The sequence below is a fragment of the Chionomys nivalis genome, chromosome 4, assembly GCF_950005125.1.
Source record: "Chionomys nivalis chromosome 4, mChiNiv1.1, whole genome shotgun sequence".
NCBI classification, from domain to species: Eukaryota; Metazoa; Chordata; class Mammalia; order Rodentia; family Cricetidae; genus Chionomys; species Chionomys nivalis.
This window is the reverse complement of record NC_080089.1, coordinates 8,907,712-8,922,483: the sequence shown is the minus strand read 5'-3', so window position 1 is coordinate 8,922,483 and position 14,772 is coordinate 8,907,712. Positions and strand designations below refer to the sequence as shown.

The following is a 14,772-nucleotide window of genomic DNA, read 5'->3' as shown; positions in this document are numbered from 1 at the left end:
CGAACCAACCATGTCAGCTGGACAGTGCTCACTAATCTACGAGGATGTGGGAAAGGAAGGAGCCAGACTTGCAAACTTCACAGCTATTGCTTGGTTTGCCCTTCCTCTTTGAGTAGAAATCACCATGTGAATGGAGAAGTAGCCCTGGCTCCTTCACAGTTGATAGCACCTTGTATACCAGGGTGTCAGCAGGCACCAGACTCTAGAATGTGTATTGGTGGCTTCTGTTTTGTTTTGAAACAGGATTTTAACTATGTAGGTCTCCCTGTCTTGGAACTGCCTGCTTTGACCAGGTTGGCCTTGAACTAGAAGTCTTTAGGGTTCTGTCTTCTGAGTTGTGGCATTACCTACCAGCACTGTCAGCATTTTTAAGTTGCTAAAGTCAAAAACTTTTTGCAGTACTTTTGATGAGGTTAACAAATCATGTCTGTATTTGGGGTTCTGTGGCATTTGTACTTATGTCCCTGTGGGTTAATGAAAACCCTCAAGGCATGTGGTGTGAATCATACCGAAAGAAAGACTTTCAAGGCATTTTTAGATCTTCGTAATTAAATATGGAACTCGTCACATAATTTATTACAGTGTGTTTACAGGATTCAGGGAAATTGTCCTTACATAGAGCTGAAGTTTTCATTTCCACAACTCAGAAGAAGCTGTAGCTCTGTCAACATCTCTGCTCTGAGTATGTGCATGCACTGTGCACGTCTTAGCCGGGCCTCGCAGCGGCGTGCCACTTCTCAGCTGCAGAGGCCTGTGAGCGCAGTCTAGCATGTGCCGCCAGGCCCTTCAGGGATGCAAAAACATCATCTTCTGGGAGGACTTTGCCCTCCCTCTCTGCTGAAAGTAGGGTTCTGCGCATCTGGAGTTCTCCCTCGTGGCTCGTGGTGTGGTCAGTGGCCTCTGCATTTGGTGAGCTGTTCTTCATCAGTGAGATCCTTGCTCCTTCCCCTTCTCTCCTATCAGTTAAAGCTCTGTTTCTGAAGCCAAGTCTCACCCAATTGCCAAGGACACTTCTTCCCTGTGAATTTAGTAATAGCAAGGAGTTTGTCTTCCCCAGCCCAAAACGGCCAAGTTAGCAGACAAATTGTTTTAACACTTTTCCCAACACTAACTCTTTTCTCTGGAAAGTCCTACTTTTTCATAGATCCTAGATTTATTTGACTGGTTTCTCCTTGGTTAAGTTTTATTCTTTTGTTGGCATGTTAAAACATTTATGAAAATGGAAGGGGAAAGGAGAGCTTGGATGGAGGTGCACTCGAGACAGGCAATTGCGGCAAATTCAAGGCCAGCCTGTTCTATGTTGTCAGTTCCTAGCGTTCCAGGGCTGTAGTGAGACAGAGGGTTGGAGAGGAGCCACAGTCACACACTGCTAATAGTTGACTCTGTTCATTTTACTAACTGAAGTCTCTCCTAAGGTGCTTTCTGTTTGTTTGTTTTTTGCTGTTGTTTTTTTCTTTTTTGCTTTGAGCCCTAATTTATAAAAGACCAATCTCTAGAAATCTGTCAGAAACCATTGTGAAATCTCAGTGTGGTCCTAAAGAACACTGCACTGTAGGTGTTTGTGGTGTCGCTTGCCAGAGCTGAGAAGTGTTTAATCCTCATGGTCCCAAGTATACGGCATATTCTGTCAGTCGGAAGAGTTATCGTGGATTTGGAGGTCATCTGGTAGATGACACAGACGTTAAGAAAGTAGGAAGGAAGGTCAGTGGTGGTAGAGCGCCCGCCTAGGACTGCCCAGGATAGGAAGTTCAAGACAAGACCCTATCAGAATAAAGGCAGTGAGGACACAATTCACTGATAGAGTGTGCTTGCCTCCCGTGCATGACTCCCAGGGTTCAGTCTAACTAGTAGGAAGTAAAATCCCCCTTCTCTTACCTTGTGGGTCTGGGAATTGAACCCAAGATCTTGTGTATGATAGCCAAGAGTTCTACCACTAAGCTGCAATCCCCAACCCAACTTAATGGGTTTAGTTTAGAAATAATAACCATATGACTTAAAAGTGAGTTGGAAAATGAGGCTGACAAGACCCCTGTCTGTTTTGATCTTTGAGATGGGCTGGCCTTGAACTTGGCTCACAAACAAGCACCAGCACACCTGGCCTAGAGTTGAACAGTGAAAATAAATGACTGGTCTGCCATTTTAGATTGTTGGCCCCGACTGCTGTCTGCCAGGCAAACTGTATATGAATGTGCAATTTAGGGTTGTCCTTCGTTTCCTGCATTCAGACTTCCGGTTCACAAACTTGTCCCGCCTTAAGCATCTGATTGTTAACCTTGCCCACACGTGAGTGCCATGTAGTATCTGTCTAAAAGCAGATGTTTTACCAAAGCAAAACCAAAGACTAAGAAAATGTAGGCTGACTTGGCCGCCCCTCCTCAGATCGCTGATCTTCATATTTTCATATGCAGCAATATGATTCATTGCGTTCAGTAAACTTAAAGCTGCTGTTGGCCTCAGGAAATTGTCAAAAATATAAGAAGTGATCAGTGTGAATATTTTTCATAGATGTAAATATTTCCCACATGAATGATGGTGGGAGGGTCATTTTGCCCACGATCTGTTGTCTTTTGTTCTATTTTGTTTTCTGTGACCTGGCCTGACCTTGAACTAGAAACAATCTCCTGCCTCAGCCACTCCACTGCTGATTCCAGACTGGAGCATACCTTGCTTCTCCCCACCTTTCTTTTTGAATCACGTACCTTGGGAGTCCATTGAGTTTTCCTAACTGCTGCTTAATCTGCGCGTGTGCCATTTTTACTAACCTTGAAAGTACCAAGATGAGTGGCAAACAAAACAAAACACATTCTGCATGTTATCCGAGCACTTTGGAGAAGACGTAAGGCAGCTCTCAGCATGAATGGAAGTTTGGGGGTGGATCCTACTCCATGCTTCACCTAGCATTGAAGGGGAGTGACCGTGAAATGGAGCTAATTTTTCCAAAGATCCCCTGTAAGCTGTCCTATCAACAACACATGTTGGCTGGGGATATGGCTTTAATGGTGGAGTGTTTGTGTCTCATCAGTTCAGTCCTCAGCACAGAAACAAACACTCGTTTCGGAAAACACACCCACTATTCTTTAACTGGGTCAGTGTGGTGGAACTGTTATAACTTCAGCCTGGGACATAATTGGATAGTCTACAAGAGTGATTTCACCGGAGCGTTTGATGTTGCAAGTTGCTTCTATCTCTGAGGAGCTTGGGGATTAGTTCATCTTGAACACAATGACTAAAATTAGACTGCTAAGCTAAAAATACGAGTTTGTTAAACTTCTCTTTTCCCAAAGGTAGTTGGAAAAGTTTGTGAAAGTTTTTCAGAAATGGAGAAGTGAGCAAGTCAGAGAAGTTTGGCCAGAGCTTAGTCAGGCTTTCTCTGTGTCAAAGATCAAATAGTTCTCCTAGAGTATTTGACTTTTTCTAAGTCAAGTAAGTATTTTTAGTGCATTTTCTTCGGTAATAATTCAAACATGCAGTAGCTTTCCCCAGTGAGCCTGTAAATCTCAGCTAATCTGGGACATGTTTGGAGTGGTCCCAGCCTGGTTTGAGGGTGCTTTCCATGGTTGTTCACAAGGAAGGGTTTGTCGCTGTCCAAGATGGACTTGAGTTTTCCACCCTGGTTTCAGGAGCCGTCTCATCTCCCCCAGTACTTGCCCAGCAAGTTTGGGGTGCTGGGTTTGATCCCTTATACTACCCAGAAAAAAAGGAAGGCAGTTAATATGTGACTCCGTGTTAAATAACGATGTCATCTTTTAAAAATTAAAGATTAGCCGGGCGGTGGTGGCGCACGCCTTTAATCCCAGCACTCGGGAGGCAGAGGCAGGCGGATCTCTGTGAGTTCGAGACCAGTCTGGTCTACAAGAGCTAGTTCCAGGACAGGCTCCAAAACCACAGAGAAACCCTGTCTCGAAAAACCAAAAAAAAAAAAAAAAAAAGAAAAGAAAAAAAAATTAAAGATTAATACAGTCGTAAGAGTCAGAAGTCAGGGTGGGGACTTAGACTAGTTCTAGGGTTGTTTGTTGTTTGAGACAGGGTTCTTGTAGCCCAGACTGGCTTTAGAGCTTGAAGTCCTGCCTCAGCCTTCCAGGTGCTGAAGTTCTGATGTGCTGACAGCTCGCTTGGCTTAGTCGAGGTTGGGGTGTGTGTGTGTGTGTGCGCGTGCGTGCGAACGGCGCCTACCGTGTAAATTGAACACACGGGAATGGCAGGCAGTGCAGGCCCTGTTTTGTGAGGACTGATCCTGGTGTGTGGAGCATTCCCACAACTGTGTGCACAGTCACAAGGCGAGGATCTGCCCTGCATGGATCAATGTCAGAGCTACTTAGGGCACCTGGTTATTCTGTTCTAGGAGTTCTGGAATTCAGCCAAATTGAGTATAATGTCTGTGATCTGTGCGTGTGCTACCGGTGTTCTGGTTTCCTGTCAGACCGCTGCCAACGCCGTCGCCCTCAGTACCGCCAGCCGCCTGCTCTCATCCATCCTCTTTGTGGTCAGTGTAGCTGAGTTTTCCTTTATGGCTCAGGTACTCTTCCGGAGGTTGCGTTCCTTGGGTGACTAGGAATGAATGGCTGCCTTCACACACCCCCTCTTTCTCTGTGTGACAGTCCTGGGGCGAGGCTGCTCTTGAACTCACTGAGATCCTCCTGCCTCTGCCTCCCACCAAGTTACCTTTTTCGGTGAATGTAAACAGCTGGGTCTGCAGCGTTTGCTGATTGGGAGAAACTGAGTTGTTAAATGACTTTGAGCAGAATAGAAAGAGACAGCATGATCCAAGACTGGGCCTGGTGGGCTCATTCTTATTGTTGAAATGGGAAAAGAGTGGACATGTGCTTGGCCCGCTGTGTCTGCATAAGGAACACACACACACCACCTAGACAGGTACAGGGCCCAGACAAACCAGAAGAGCTTTCACTTGCAGTGATCCGTCATGGGCAGCTGTGTGCCCCCCCTCCCTGGCACTTTTCAGCTGTCCCGGCTTAAAAGCTGGGCTTATTTGAGCTCCAGGCACCCAGCGCCAAATTGAGTCACTGGATGGAAAGAAAACTGTGTTAAAAGCTGAAAGGTCCGTGTGTGTATCTCATCAGTTGTCAAGAGTTCAGACGTGTGGAGAGGACAAAAGAAGCCAGAAAGCCTCGTAGGAAGAGGCTGCAGCGAGGGGCTGAATGGTAGAAGGGGCCATCCAAGAGGTGGGCTCTCCTAGAACCTCACGTGGAAACAGTTTTGAGGACCCGCAGGAGGGTGTCGTCATTAGAGTCATTTCCCAATCAAATAAATGTAATACAATTAATAGAAGGGATAAAGTGTCTAGATATGAAACAGTGGGCTTCATTATGGCATTTTTATACACGTGTATTGTGTGCTTTCCTCACATTTACCCCCCCGCACACACATACACACGTTATGACATTTTCATGCATGTGTATCATGTATTGTGCATGTAGATCATGTTCCTGGGTCTCCACTTCTGCCTCAGAATCTTGGCTGTTGAAAATGATGCAGCATAAACATGGATGTGCAGATGTCTCTAGGTGTTTCCCGGGGTGGTGCAGCCGACCTGGTGGCCCTTCTGTGTAAGTGCCTGTTGTGGCTGTACTGACTGCGTCCTTCAGCAGCCCCTCGGGTCTTCCTCCCTACCTCAGCATTTGTTTTCTTGATAGTCACTTGAACTAGTTTTGGTCTGCATTTCCCTAATGGTTAAGGAAAGAAAATTTTATTAATAGTGCTTATCAAAATGATAACTGAGAATTTATTACACAGCTTTTGCAATATATAAAAAAATCTAATAGTGAGTATAAATGGCACTTAAGATTTGAAGCAATAATGTGTTACGGAAAAATATCTGAGTTATGGAAATACTGGTAAAATCAGAACTACAGTGAACACTGCTATTGTCTGTTCATAATTGAAGAAGATGTAAAATTTGCATTCAAACTTATAAAAAATTTAAGGTAGTCTTTCCCTCCCCCATTCCCATGCGAGTTCACACACCTGAGTAGTCTAGTAAGGAGCTCAAAGGACGAGATGGACCAGAGGGTGTAGATAAGCCTGGATAAAAGGCGGGATTCACAGGGAGGAAAAGCCGCAGAAGTGGCTATGGAGCAGAGGTTTCTCCTGCCCTGGCCCTGCTGTGGTGATGTGGGGGTGAGAGAGGGCTGTGCCTTAAAGGCGGCCTTGCTCTTGGACACTGCAGAAGAGGCCCGGCAGTGTGACTTACAGAAAAGGGCATATTGCAAGTCAGCTGGCAAGTGGGCAGAGAGGAGCCTGTGCTCAAGCAGGGCTGGTACCTGCACAGGAGACACGGCCATGATTCATAGGGCAGAGTAGTGGAGGCATTGGTGAGAGACCCGGACCCGAAGCTGCTGAAGCCTCTCCAGAGCCCACTGGCCTGTGCCCGATTTCCAGGTAGGATTCCAGTGAGTACTGTTGGAGCCCTGAAGAATTGTCTCTCCGGAGGGGAGAGGGCACGGTGTGAACAGGGACTGAGGGGGGGTTGGCGTCTGGCAACAAATCATCAAATGTTCTTTCTGTTCTGTTTTTATTGCTGGCCCCAAACCATTGAGATCTGGTAAGTAATCACAAAGATCTAAGAATTGTTTAAAGTCAGGACTTGCCATTCTGTTCCAAGGGAGGATTTGGGGGTCTTTGTGAATAAAGAAGAGAAGCGTGAAGTGGAGTAGTTAATTATGAGTGGGGTTTGTGTAACTAGGCAGACCGACATGTTTGCAGCTCCGTTTCTTCCTAGTCATTTGAAGTGTGTAGGGGAATTTGCTTATTCTAATTAAGGAAATATGTTAGCTTTAAGAAAAATGTTAATATTTTGCCCCCTTTTGTTTGTATCTACCCCTTTTATGTGGCACTTGATCTCTCTTAAATCTAACAGTGCACTGGTCAGTCACAGACTGAGTCTCTCTCCATTTGTTTGTTTAAGGAACTAGCTCTCCGAAGCCAGTTGCCCACACTGGAGCAGGATGGAGGAACTCAGAATGCCGTGTCATCTGGGATGTCTCAGGAATTGAGGACAATGACAACCAATAGTTCAGATCCCTTTCTTAACAGGTTAGTGAGTGCTGGCCAGTATCTGAAAAGGATCCTTGCTTCATTGTTCCGCTCTGCCTGTCCAGGCTGTTTTGAACATCCGTGTGGGCCAAACCCCGGAACTGTCCGCCACCTCTCCACAGTGCCAAGCGCAGTCACATCCTGCACAGGAGGGCGAGCTGTTCAGGCTTGTGGAAAGGATCTGGGTTAAAGCTCCAACGTGCTTGCTTCTGCCTATACTCCATGCTGACATTACTTGTGGTGGCAGTCTTGAGGGGTGTGTGGGTGCCTCCGTGGAAGCGAGTGAGCAGCATCTTAGCCCCGAGCATGTTAGTGGAGGATTGGAGGCTGTAGCTTTCCATCTGTATAGCTAGCTGCTCGGGTAAGGCCTCATATTCTTCAAGGCTCTCATCTAAGGAGATAAAATATAACCTTGTGCCCCACCCGGAACTGTAAACTGGGTGGCATTATTTTAAACAGTGTAACGTGCAGGTGATAAGTTTACAGTCTCTGGGTCTGGGCTTCACGTGGACGAGGTTCACACTGCTGCGTTGAAAGCTGCCACCCGTGGGTCATGTGTTTTTTATGCTTTGAAAACCGTTTATAATTAATATTTAACTGAAACCTCTCCTGCTGTGTTGATTTTGCTTTTTAAAAAGATTAAAATACTCTGGGGTAGACTCCCTCCTCCCCCAAATGCTTTTAAGCAACATATTCCCTCCCCTCTCTTTTTCCTCTTTCATTTTGAGTCAGGATCTCTCTTTTAGCCCACACTGGCCTCATGTGATCAGTGATCCTCCGACCTCAGCCTTTAAGGTGGGGACAACCTGCTTGAGCCACATGGAGCACATTTATAAAATTGGCTTAGGGAATGTGGCAGCGACTCCGTGTGCTCTAATCCCAGCAGTGCCAGGCGGATCTCTGAGCTGGGGCTATGCAGAGAAACACTGTCTTGAAGACCCGCCACCCCCAAAAAAGTTTATGAACTATTTTCAATTCTCACAAATTAAATTGAAAAATTAATTTGAACAGAAAGTATAATTGAATTTCCTGTCGTCTTTGCCGTCTTGGAGTAAATTCGTGCCAGGCACATCTTCACTTCCAGCACCCAAGGCAGAAGCAGGGGTGATGTCTGTGAGTAGTGAGAGCTTGTCAAAAGAAAGGAAACTCTAGAGTTGGCCTGGGAGGCAGGTGGGTTTTCAAAGGCCATGGGAAGTCTGACCTGGGGTGCTTTGCTCATTGTGACCCCATCACTTGGGAGGCTGACATAGGAGTTCAGTTCATCTGCTATGTAACACGTCCCGGGACAGCCTGTGTAAGACCCTGTCCGCAAACAAAGTGAGATACTGTTTTTAAGTCTCATTTACTACATGCACACAGAGAGATGCAAAGTTTAAAGTTTCTACCTAAAGTCCCATACATTTATACAAGTATGTGCTTCTGAACTGGAGCTGGAGATGGTGAGAAAAGGCACTACCACAGAATCTTCCAGGAGAAAGGTTTCAGAGCTGTTCAAGTACCTGTTTTGTTGAAGGCTTATCTGAGGATTAAAATCCAACTGGCAGTGACTGTGACTCTTCAGACCCAAAACCTAGGCATGTCTATGAGATCAGTGCAGTCCTTCCCATTACAGAATCTTCTGTTTACTTGTACTGTTCAAGCAAAGCCTTGCTCTGCAGCCCAGACTGTCCTCAGACTCAGACACCCGATGTCTTCTCTGCTGCTTGCTAGTGAACCAAACCTGCACGTTGAAGTTCAGCACCACCCTGTGCTGCACATTCGCCTGTGACTCACAGCTGCTGTTGCTGCACAGCAAGGATGTGGTTCATAGGATGTGTGTTCTTTTCCACACCATCTTAACCCCTGTCCATTGAGCTGCTCTGATGCCCGTCAGGGTGTTCTAGACACTCAGCATTAACTGGGGTTTGATAGAGAGCAATTGTAGCCTAGAAAACAGTATGCGCTCTCCCCAGATCACAGTGGGCTTCCCCTGTGCCTTCTGAGAGTCCATAAAGTGTTAGTGTCTTCCTTAACACACTGAGTTGTCTGCTGTGTGTCCCGTGTGAGGACAGCAACCCAACATTCAAAGCTAACAGGCATCCTGGGATGACCCAACATGGCTGTGTGTATGCTAACAGTCTCAGAGGCAAGTTTGTGTTTCTTAGAGTTTTGTGAGGCTTCTGAATTTTTGCCAAAATCTGACAGAAGCATTGGCATACAGCAGTGTTTGTCATCCACAAGGTGATGACGGGGAGGAAGGGGCATTGAACAGTTAGGGAAGAAAGGTGGAATAAAGCTGAGGTGGGATCTGGTGGGTGGTTTTGTTTTGTTTTGTTTTAAACAAACACTTTAAATGTCCACCGTGTAAGGAGAGTCAGGTCTACATTTGTGGCCAGAAACCAGGAGGAATAACAGCTGCCCTTGGGGCTTGGGTTTTGTTTTAGTTTAGTAGAATTCAGGTTTTCAGTTAATACCAGCCACGCGTCTCTGCCTTCACATAGGAAAGTGTTCTATTTAGGAATTTTCAAGGCTGTCTTCTGTTGATCCTGAGTGCAGTCTTGAGACTTTCCATTCAGCCTTAAGTACAATGCATGTTGGCGCCCGTTTCTTCCGAAGGCCCTTTGCTCTGCTGATCTTTCACTTCTGAAGCTGGGGCCTCTTATCTGGTGCTGGAGTGTTTGGGTGCTCCCCTCCCCCAACAGAAGCAAGAAGATATAGCTGTGGGAATTCTTATCTGCAATGACTCATCTGTTTTGGCAAAAAGATTCTGGTTCTTTATTTGGGCTTGGCTTTTTGTTGGCCTAAGTTTTCTGCCTCAGGAGCTGGGAGTTCAACATGAGCCTAATGTGGACTTGCCCACCTGGAGTGTATATTTTGACCTCTCTGCCTGGGTCTGTATGAAACCTCTAAGCTTCAAGGTAGTTAATGGAACCAAGCTCGGAACCCTAGAATTACGGTTCTGGTCCACTAGCGGTTGTCCCTTTAGTTAGGACCGTGTGCCTGTCCTGTTATAGAACAGGCTGTCCAGCTCTGGAGAGGCATTCAGGGCAAGGACTGCTCACTTATTTTTTTGCCCTGAATCGATTAAAACATTTTCTGCCGGTCTGTCCATGTTTTCCTAGTGGCACCTATCACTCTAGAGATGAGAGCACGGACAGTGGCCTCAGCATGAGCAGCTACAGTGTCCCTCGGACCCCGGATGACTTCCTGAACAGTGTTGATGAAATGGATACAGGCAAGTATTTATTCACTCTGAGTTACAGGTGGTCATTGGTTCTGATCAACTACTTTGAGCAAAGATAAGAACTTTAAGTCAGATTCAGTCCGTTTTGTTTCTTCTTCCTTTCTAGACAGGGTTGCCCTGTATGACCTGGGACTCACAGAGACCCTGCCTGGATTAAGGCATGAGCCTTAAAAAACACTGATTTTTCTTTTCTTTTAGAGATAAGGTCTTGCTGTATAGCCTATGCTGATCTTCTGACCCTCCTACTCTGCCTCCAGAATGCTGAGATTTCAGACAAACACCATCTTTTGATGCCTGGTGTGTTAACATGTTAGGGGGCCTATTAGAAGTCTCTCATTTTAGGCTTGTGTTCTTAATTTTGAATAACTTTTATATGATTCATTGTGTATCTCTTTTCTCTGAATACTTTTGGTTCAGCTGAGGTATTTAAGGTTTTTCAGGGCTAGGAAGCCAGACATGGGGGAGTTTAAGGTAAAACGCACCAATTTTTATCGTTGAACAAGAGAAGAGGGGGACGCTCTCGGGGAGCTAGCTGGGAGCGACACACTCTTTCCAAATGTCAGCCTTTCATGCCTGCTTTTATCTGATGTGTGTCCCCTGCTTCCTCTGGGTTCACCCGGATCTAAAACCCCCATTAGCAGCCACTCGAGCCCACCTCATGTCTAGCCCCATCCTGGTTCCTCTCCCACTCCCTGCAGCATTGACAAATGGCGCTTGTTCTGAAAGTCAGTTCTGATGAAGCTCCCAAGAGCAGCGAGGGCTGATGTCATAGATAAATAAAAAAAGTTTTGTGGGCAGGTAAGTTTGAGAAATTTAGAGCAGAGGTCACATGTCTGCAAGGACCTGTGCTGTTGTGAGTGTGGCCCCATGTCTGCGTTATGTTAGTGTCCAGAGCACACCTGAGAGAAAAGACCCTCCATCTTCATCTTAGGAACGGTGGCTCCTTTCTGGGGGAGAGAGAGGGGGCATGAGTGTCATTTCTTTCTGCTGCATGCGGCTTTCCAAAGGAGTTTCAGCTCCTCACAGCCCCCATTGGTGGTTATTAGACTTTGTAATGAGCAGCCAGGCTGTACATTGCGTGTCTGAAATGGTGAGGCACGTGTAAACCTGTGTGTGGCTTTCTGAGGTGGACTCTGGTGCTCCTCTGTTTCTGTGAGTCTCCGTTCATACAGCGCATCGATGGTACTCACAAAACACTGTTTATCCCTCCCCAAATCTAGGTGACACTATCAACCAAAGCACCCTGCCCTCACAGCAGAGTCGTTTCCCAGACTACCTTGAAGCCATCCCTGGGACAAATGTGGACCTTGGAACACTGGAAGGAGATGCGATGAACATAGAAGGGGAGGAGCTGATGCCCAGCCTTCAGGAAGCACTGAGTTCTGACATCCTCAATGACATGGAGTCTGTGTTGGCTGCCACCAAGCTAGATAAAGAAAGCTTTCTCACATGGCTATAGATGGCTAGGAGGCCACCCTCCGAGCCTGTGAAGGACCCACAGAGCTAAGGTGTGCATCCCTCAAGTTCAGATGAGCCAGTGGCCGAGCTTCTGGCTAACCCGGGAAACATGAACAGATGTCCAGCAGGGAGCCTCCATCACTGTCCGCTCTCCACCCGTCGCTGCTGTTACTGTTGCTGACCTCTTCACAGCCAGCCCTGAAGAATCAGAACCACAAAACGACAAAGGCCCTTTGGTTTCTTTTGCTCTGATAGCTACTGTTCTTTTGGGTTGCTGGGGAATACCCTGTCGGATGATGGATGTTCTTCCGTTTGCCCAGTGGTGTCTGCACCCATCATTTGAACTGAACACTCAGACTGGGAACTGAAATGCTTCACAGCAGTGCATTTGTTCAAGAGGTGGCTCCTTCAGCTGCCTTTGACCCTCTGGTCCAACAAGCCAAAAACACATGGCGTCTGACCTTAGCTGTACTCAGTGCTGTTCGGGAGATCGCGGAGACTGACTTTTTATCTCTTCTCCTAGTGATGCCATTAGTCACATGGTGACCTGGATTTTATTTAGAAACTTATATGGCGTGAGACAGTTTCCATAGAAATATATTAATTATTGCCACATACTCTAGGCTAGGATTGAGTGGGTATTTTTGTGGGTGCTGGTCTGTCTTTCTTCCTTTCAAGGTGATTGATTTTGTTGGCATGTAGGCAAATAAAGTAGCTTGGGGTGGGCGGTACTGTTCTTTTGTGGGGGGCATCTATTTCCTGGCTCTTTACCATCCTATTTAAATCTTTGTTATCTCCTGTCTACATATGTACACACACTTATAATGTCGACGGTAGTGTGGTAGCAGGGTGTCCCCTTTCAAGCGTTTCCCTCTTTTCCAGTTGATTTTTTTAAATGGTAGCCTTGAACATGCATTTAGAATACATGGCTAGTAGTTTATGTTTCACAGATAGGGCGACCTGCAGGTGTTTGAGGTCGGGCAGTGTTCTAGAAGGGGCTCTTGTTGTGGTAAGGCCTAGGGGAGCTCTTGCCCTCTGTACACTTTGGTGACTTGGACAGAAGCAAGCAAATGGCCTCACTCCCCCTTGATCAGATTCATGTTGGGCAGTCACTGAGCAGGAGCGAGCTCTGGAGGCGGGGCTTCCCTTTGCCTTCACTTCAGTTTTGGTTATAGATCATGTACTTGAGTTCTCGTTTGTAGTGAACACAATGAAGACCACATTGAGTGTTATCTACAAGATCGTTTTTACAAAACCTGCTCACATTTTCCTGCTGAATGGACCCTGCGGAGTGTGTAGAACGCTGTGAGGTCATGGGAAGGCTGGTGAAGTGATCAGACAGTAATGTGGGGGGTAGTTGAAATTAGCAGAGAACTAGAGATAGGTGTGATTATGCCTTTATTTTTGCAAGAAGAGAGATTGCTAGAGTATGTGTCTCTGGGAGTAATGATGGTTTCCAAAGAGTATTTTTTAAAGGAACAAAATAAGCATGAATTAGCTCTTCAGTATAAGCTATAAAGTAATAGTTGGTTATGAACTGTAGTGGCACCAGCTAGCACTTCTGTCACTTAAGGGTCTTTGAATGCTTCTAGAAGAAGCCCTTATTTTCAAGGGTTTTTAATGAACAAGCAAACAAAACATTCTTTCCCTGGCTACAGCTGCTGTAAAAAGCCTCAGCTTTGGAAGATAGAACCTGTTGGCCCTTTGATTTATTCTTGCAAGGATGGGAGTAGAAAAGTTTTATTCAGTACTCTGAGTGCTCAAAAATGCAATCAGTGTATTATTTTATGTGATGATTCATAGTCAGAACCAGTGTATTATACGTATTCATAGTCGTTTCTAGCCACCGACTCTAAGGCTTCTACTAAGAAACTAGCTGAAGATCCATCCTTGAATTAGGTCTGGGGAAACGGCCACCAGGAGGATGCATTGACTTTAGTGTAGAAATTAAATTTTACTCGCAGTTCAGAATTAAGCAGCTGGAAGACAGCAGTGTGTGGCGAGTGCCTGTGATTTGCATCCTCTTTGTGGGCAGACTAGCTTTAGTGTAGGGAGGGTGGGAAGGTGGGCGTGGGCTGGTGAAGTTAGTGGGGCCGTGATAGAAAAGCTTTTATAGACTTCTTTCTCATCAGTAAAGACTTAGCTCTTAAAGTTGTTCCTAAACTCTGAATTGCTTAAGCTCACCACAGAGTGAGATGTGCCATCCTCCTCCTCCCTCGGGATCGTTTGCCTGGTGATACCTCAGTGTCCAGCAGCCTTGGTGCCTGACAGCTCTCTGACCTTCTCAACCCTTTGTGCTGACTGCGGGGACCTGCACCCCTTTGCTGAATCGCGGCTTCCATGTAGTCTTCTTGTTGTGTCCTTCCCATTGTAGACGTGTGTAATGCTTCCTGACTGTAGTGGGTAGCATGCGGATAAGAATTTAACTGGTTATTCTTGAATTTCTTTTACAATAAACCAATTTTTATAATCTTAAAATGTATCAGCTTTTTACATTTGTGTTCTTTTCAGTTAGCACTTCTTTTGAGTTCCTTGGGATCAAGAGAGAAGACCATTGACTGGGGTTTCAGAGCAATCAGTGCTCTGTGCATTGTATTGTTTCCTAAACACAGAGAAGCAGCTGTTAAAGAGAAAAGGCCACAAGGAAGCAGCTGTGGGATGTTAGTTCTCAAGCACTCCTATCAGATGAGCACGTGCGCTAGAGAAGACGCAGAGAGACTGAAAGGACTAAATGACATAATTTACACTCCATAGCGGTTGGGGTTGGAGCGCAAAGGTGGAGGCAGGAGAGTGCTGGTGCTTCTGGGGGCAGAGATGGATTTCATGTTGGCAAGCATGTTTTTAGAAGGACTCTGGATGTCCTCTCTCCATTGTTGTCTGCACTTTGATAAAATAGTCTCTTGTGGTTTTTTGTTTTGTTTTTTGAGACAAGGTTTCTTTGTGTAGCCTTGGCTTTCTGAGAACTAGCTCCAGGCTGGCCTCTCCCTAAGTGGTGAGGACCACCTGGCTTCTCCATGTTTTTTTATGGTCTGTTTCTAAAC

At 46.0% G+C, this 14,772-nt stretch overlaps 1 protein-coding gene across 1 annotated transcript in view; it reads left to right on the top strand.

Annotated features, from left to right (window-relative positions):
* Yap1 (Yes1 associated transcriptional regulator) overlaps window positions 1-14,213 on the top strand; it is an 87,630-nt gene extending 73,417 nt beyond the window's left edge. Inside the window, 3 exon segments of the mRNA XM_057766627.1 lie at window positions 6,923-7,050; window positions 10,152-10,264; window positions 11,494-14,213. Coding sequence (XP_057622610.1) covers window positions 6,923-7,050; window positions 10,152-10,264; window positions 11,494-11,732 — 480 coding nt within the window. The 3' untranslated portion in view covers window positions 11,733-14,213.
* The last annotated feature ends 559 nt before the right edge of the window (window positions 14,214-14,772 follow it).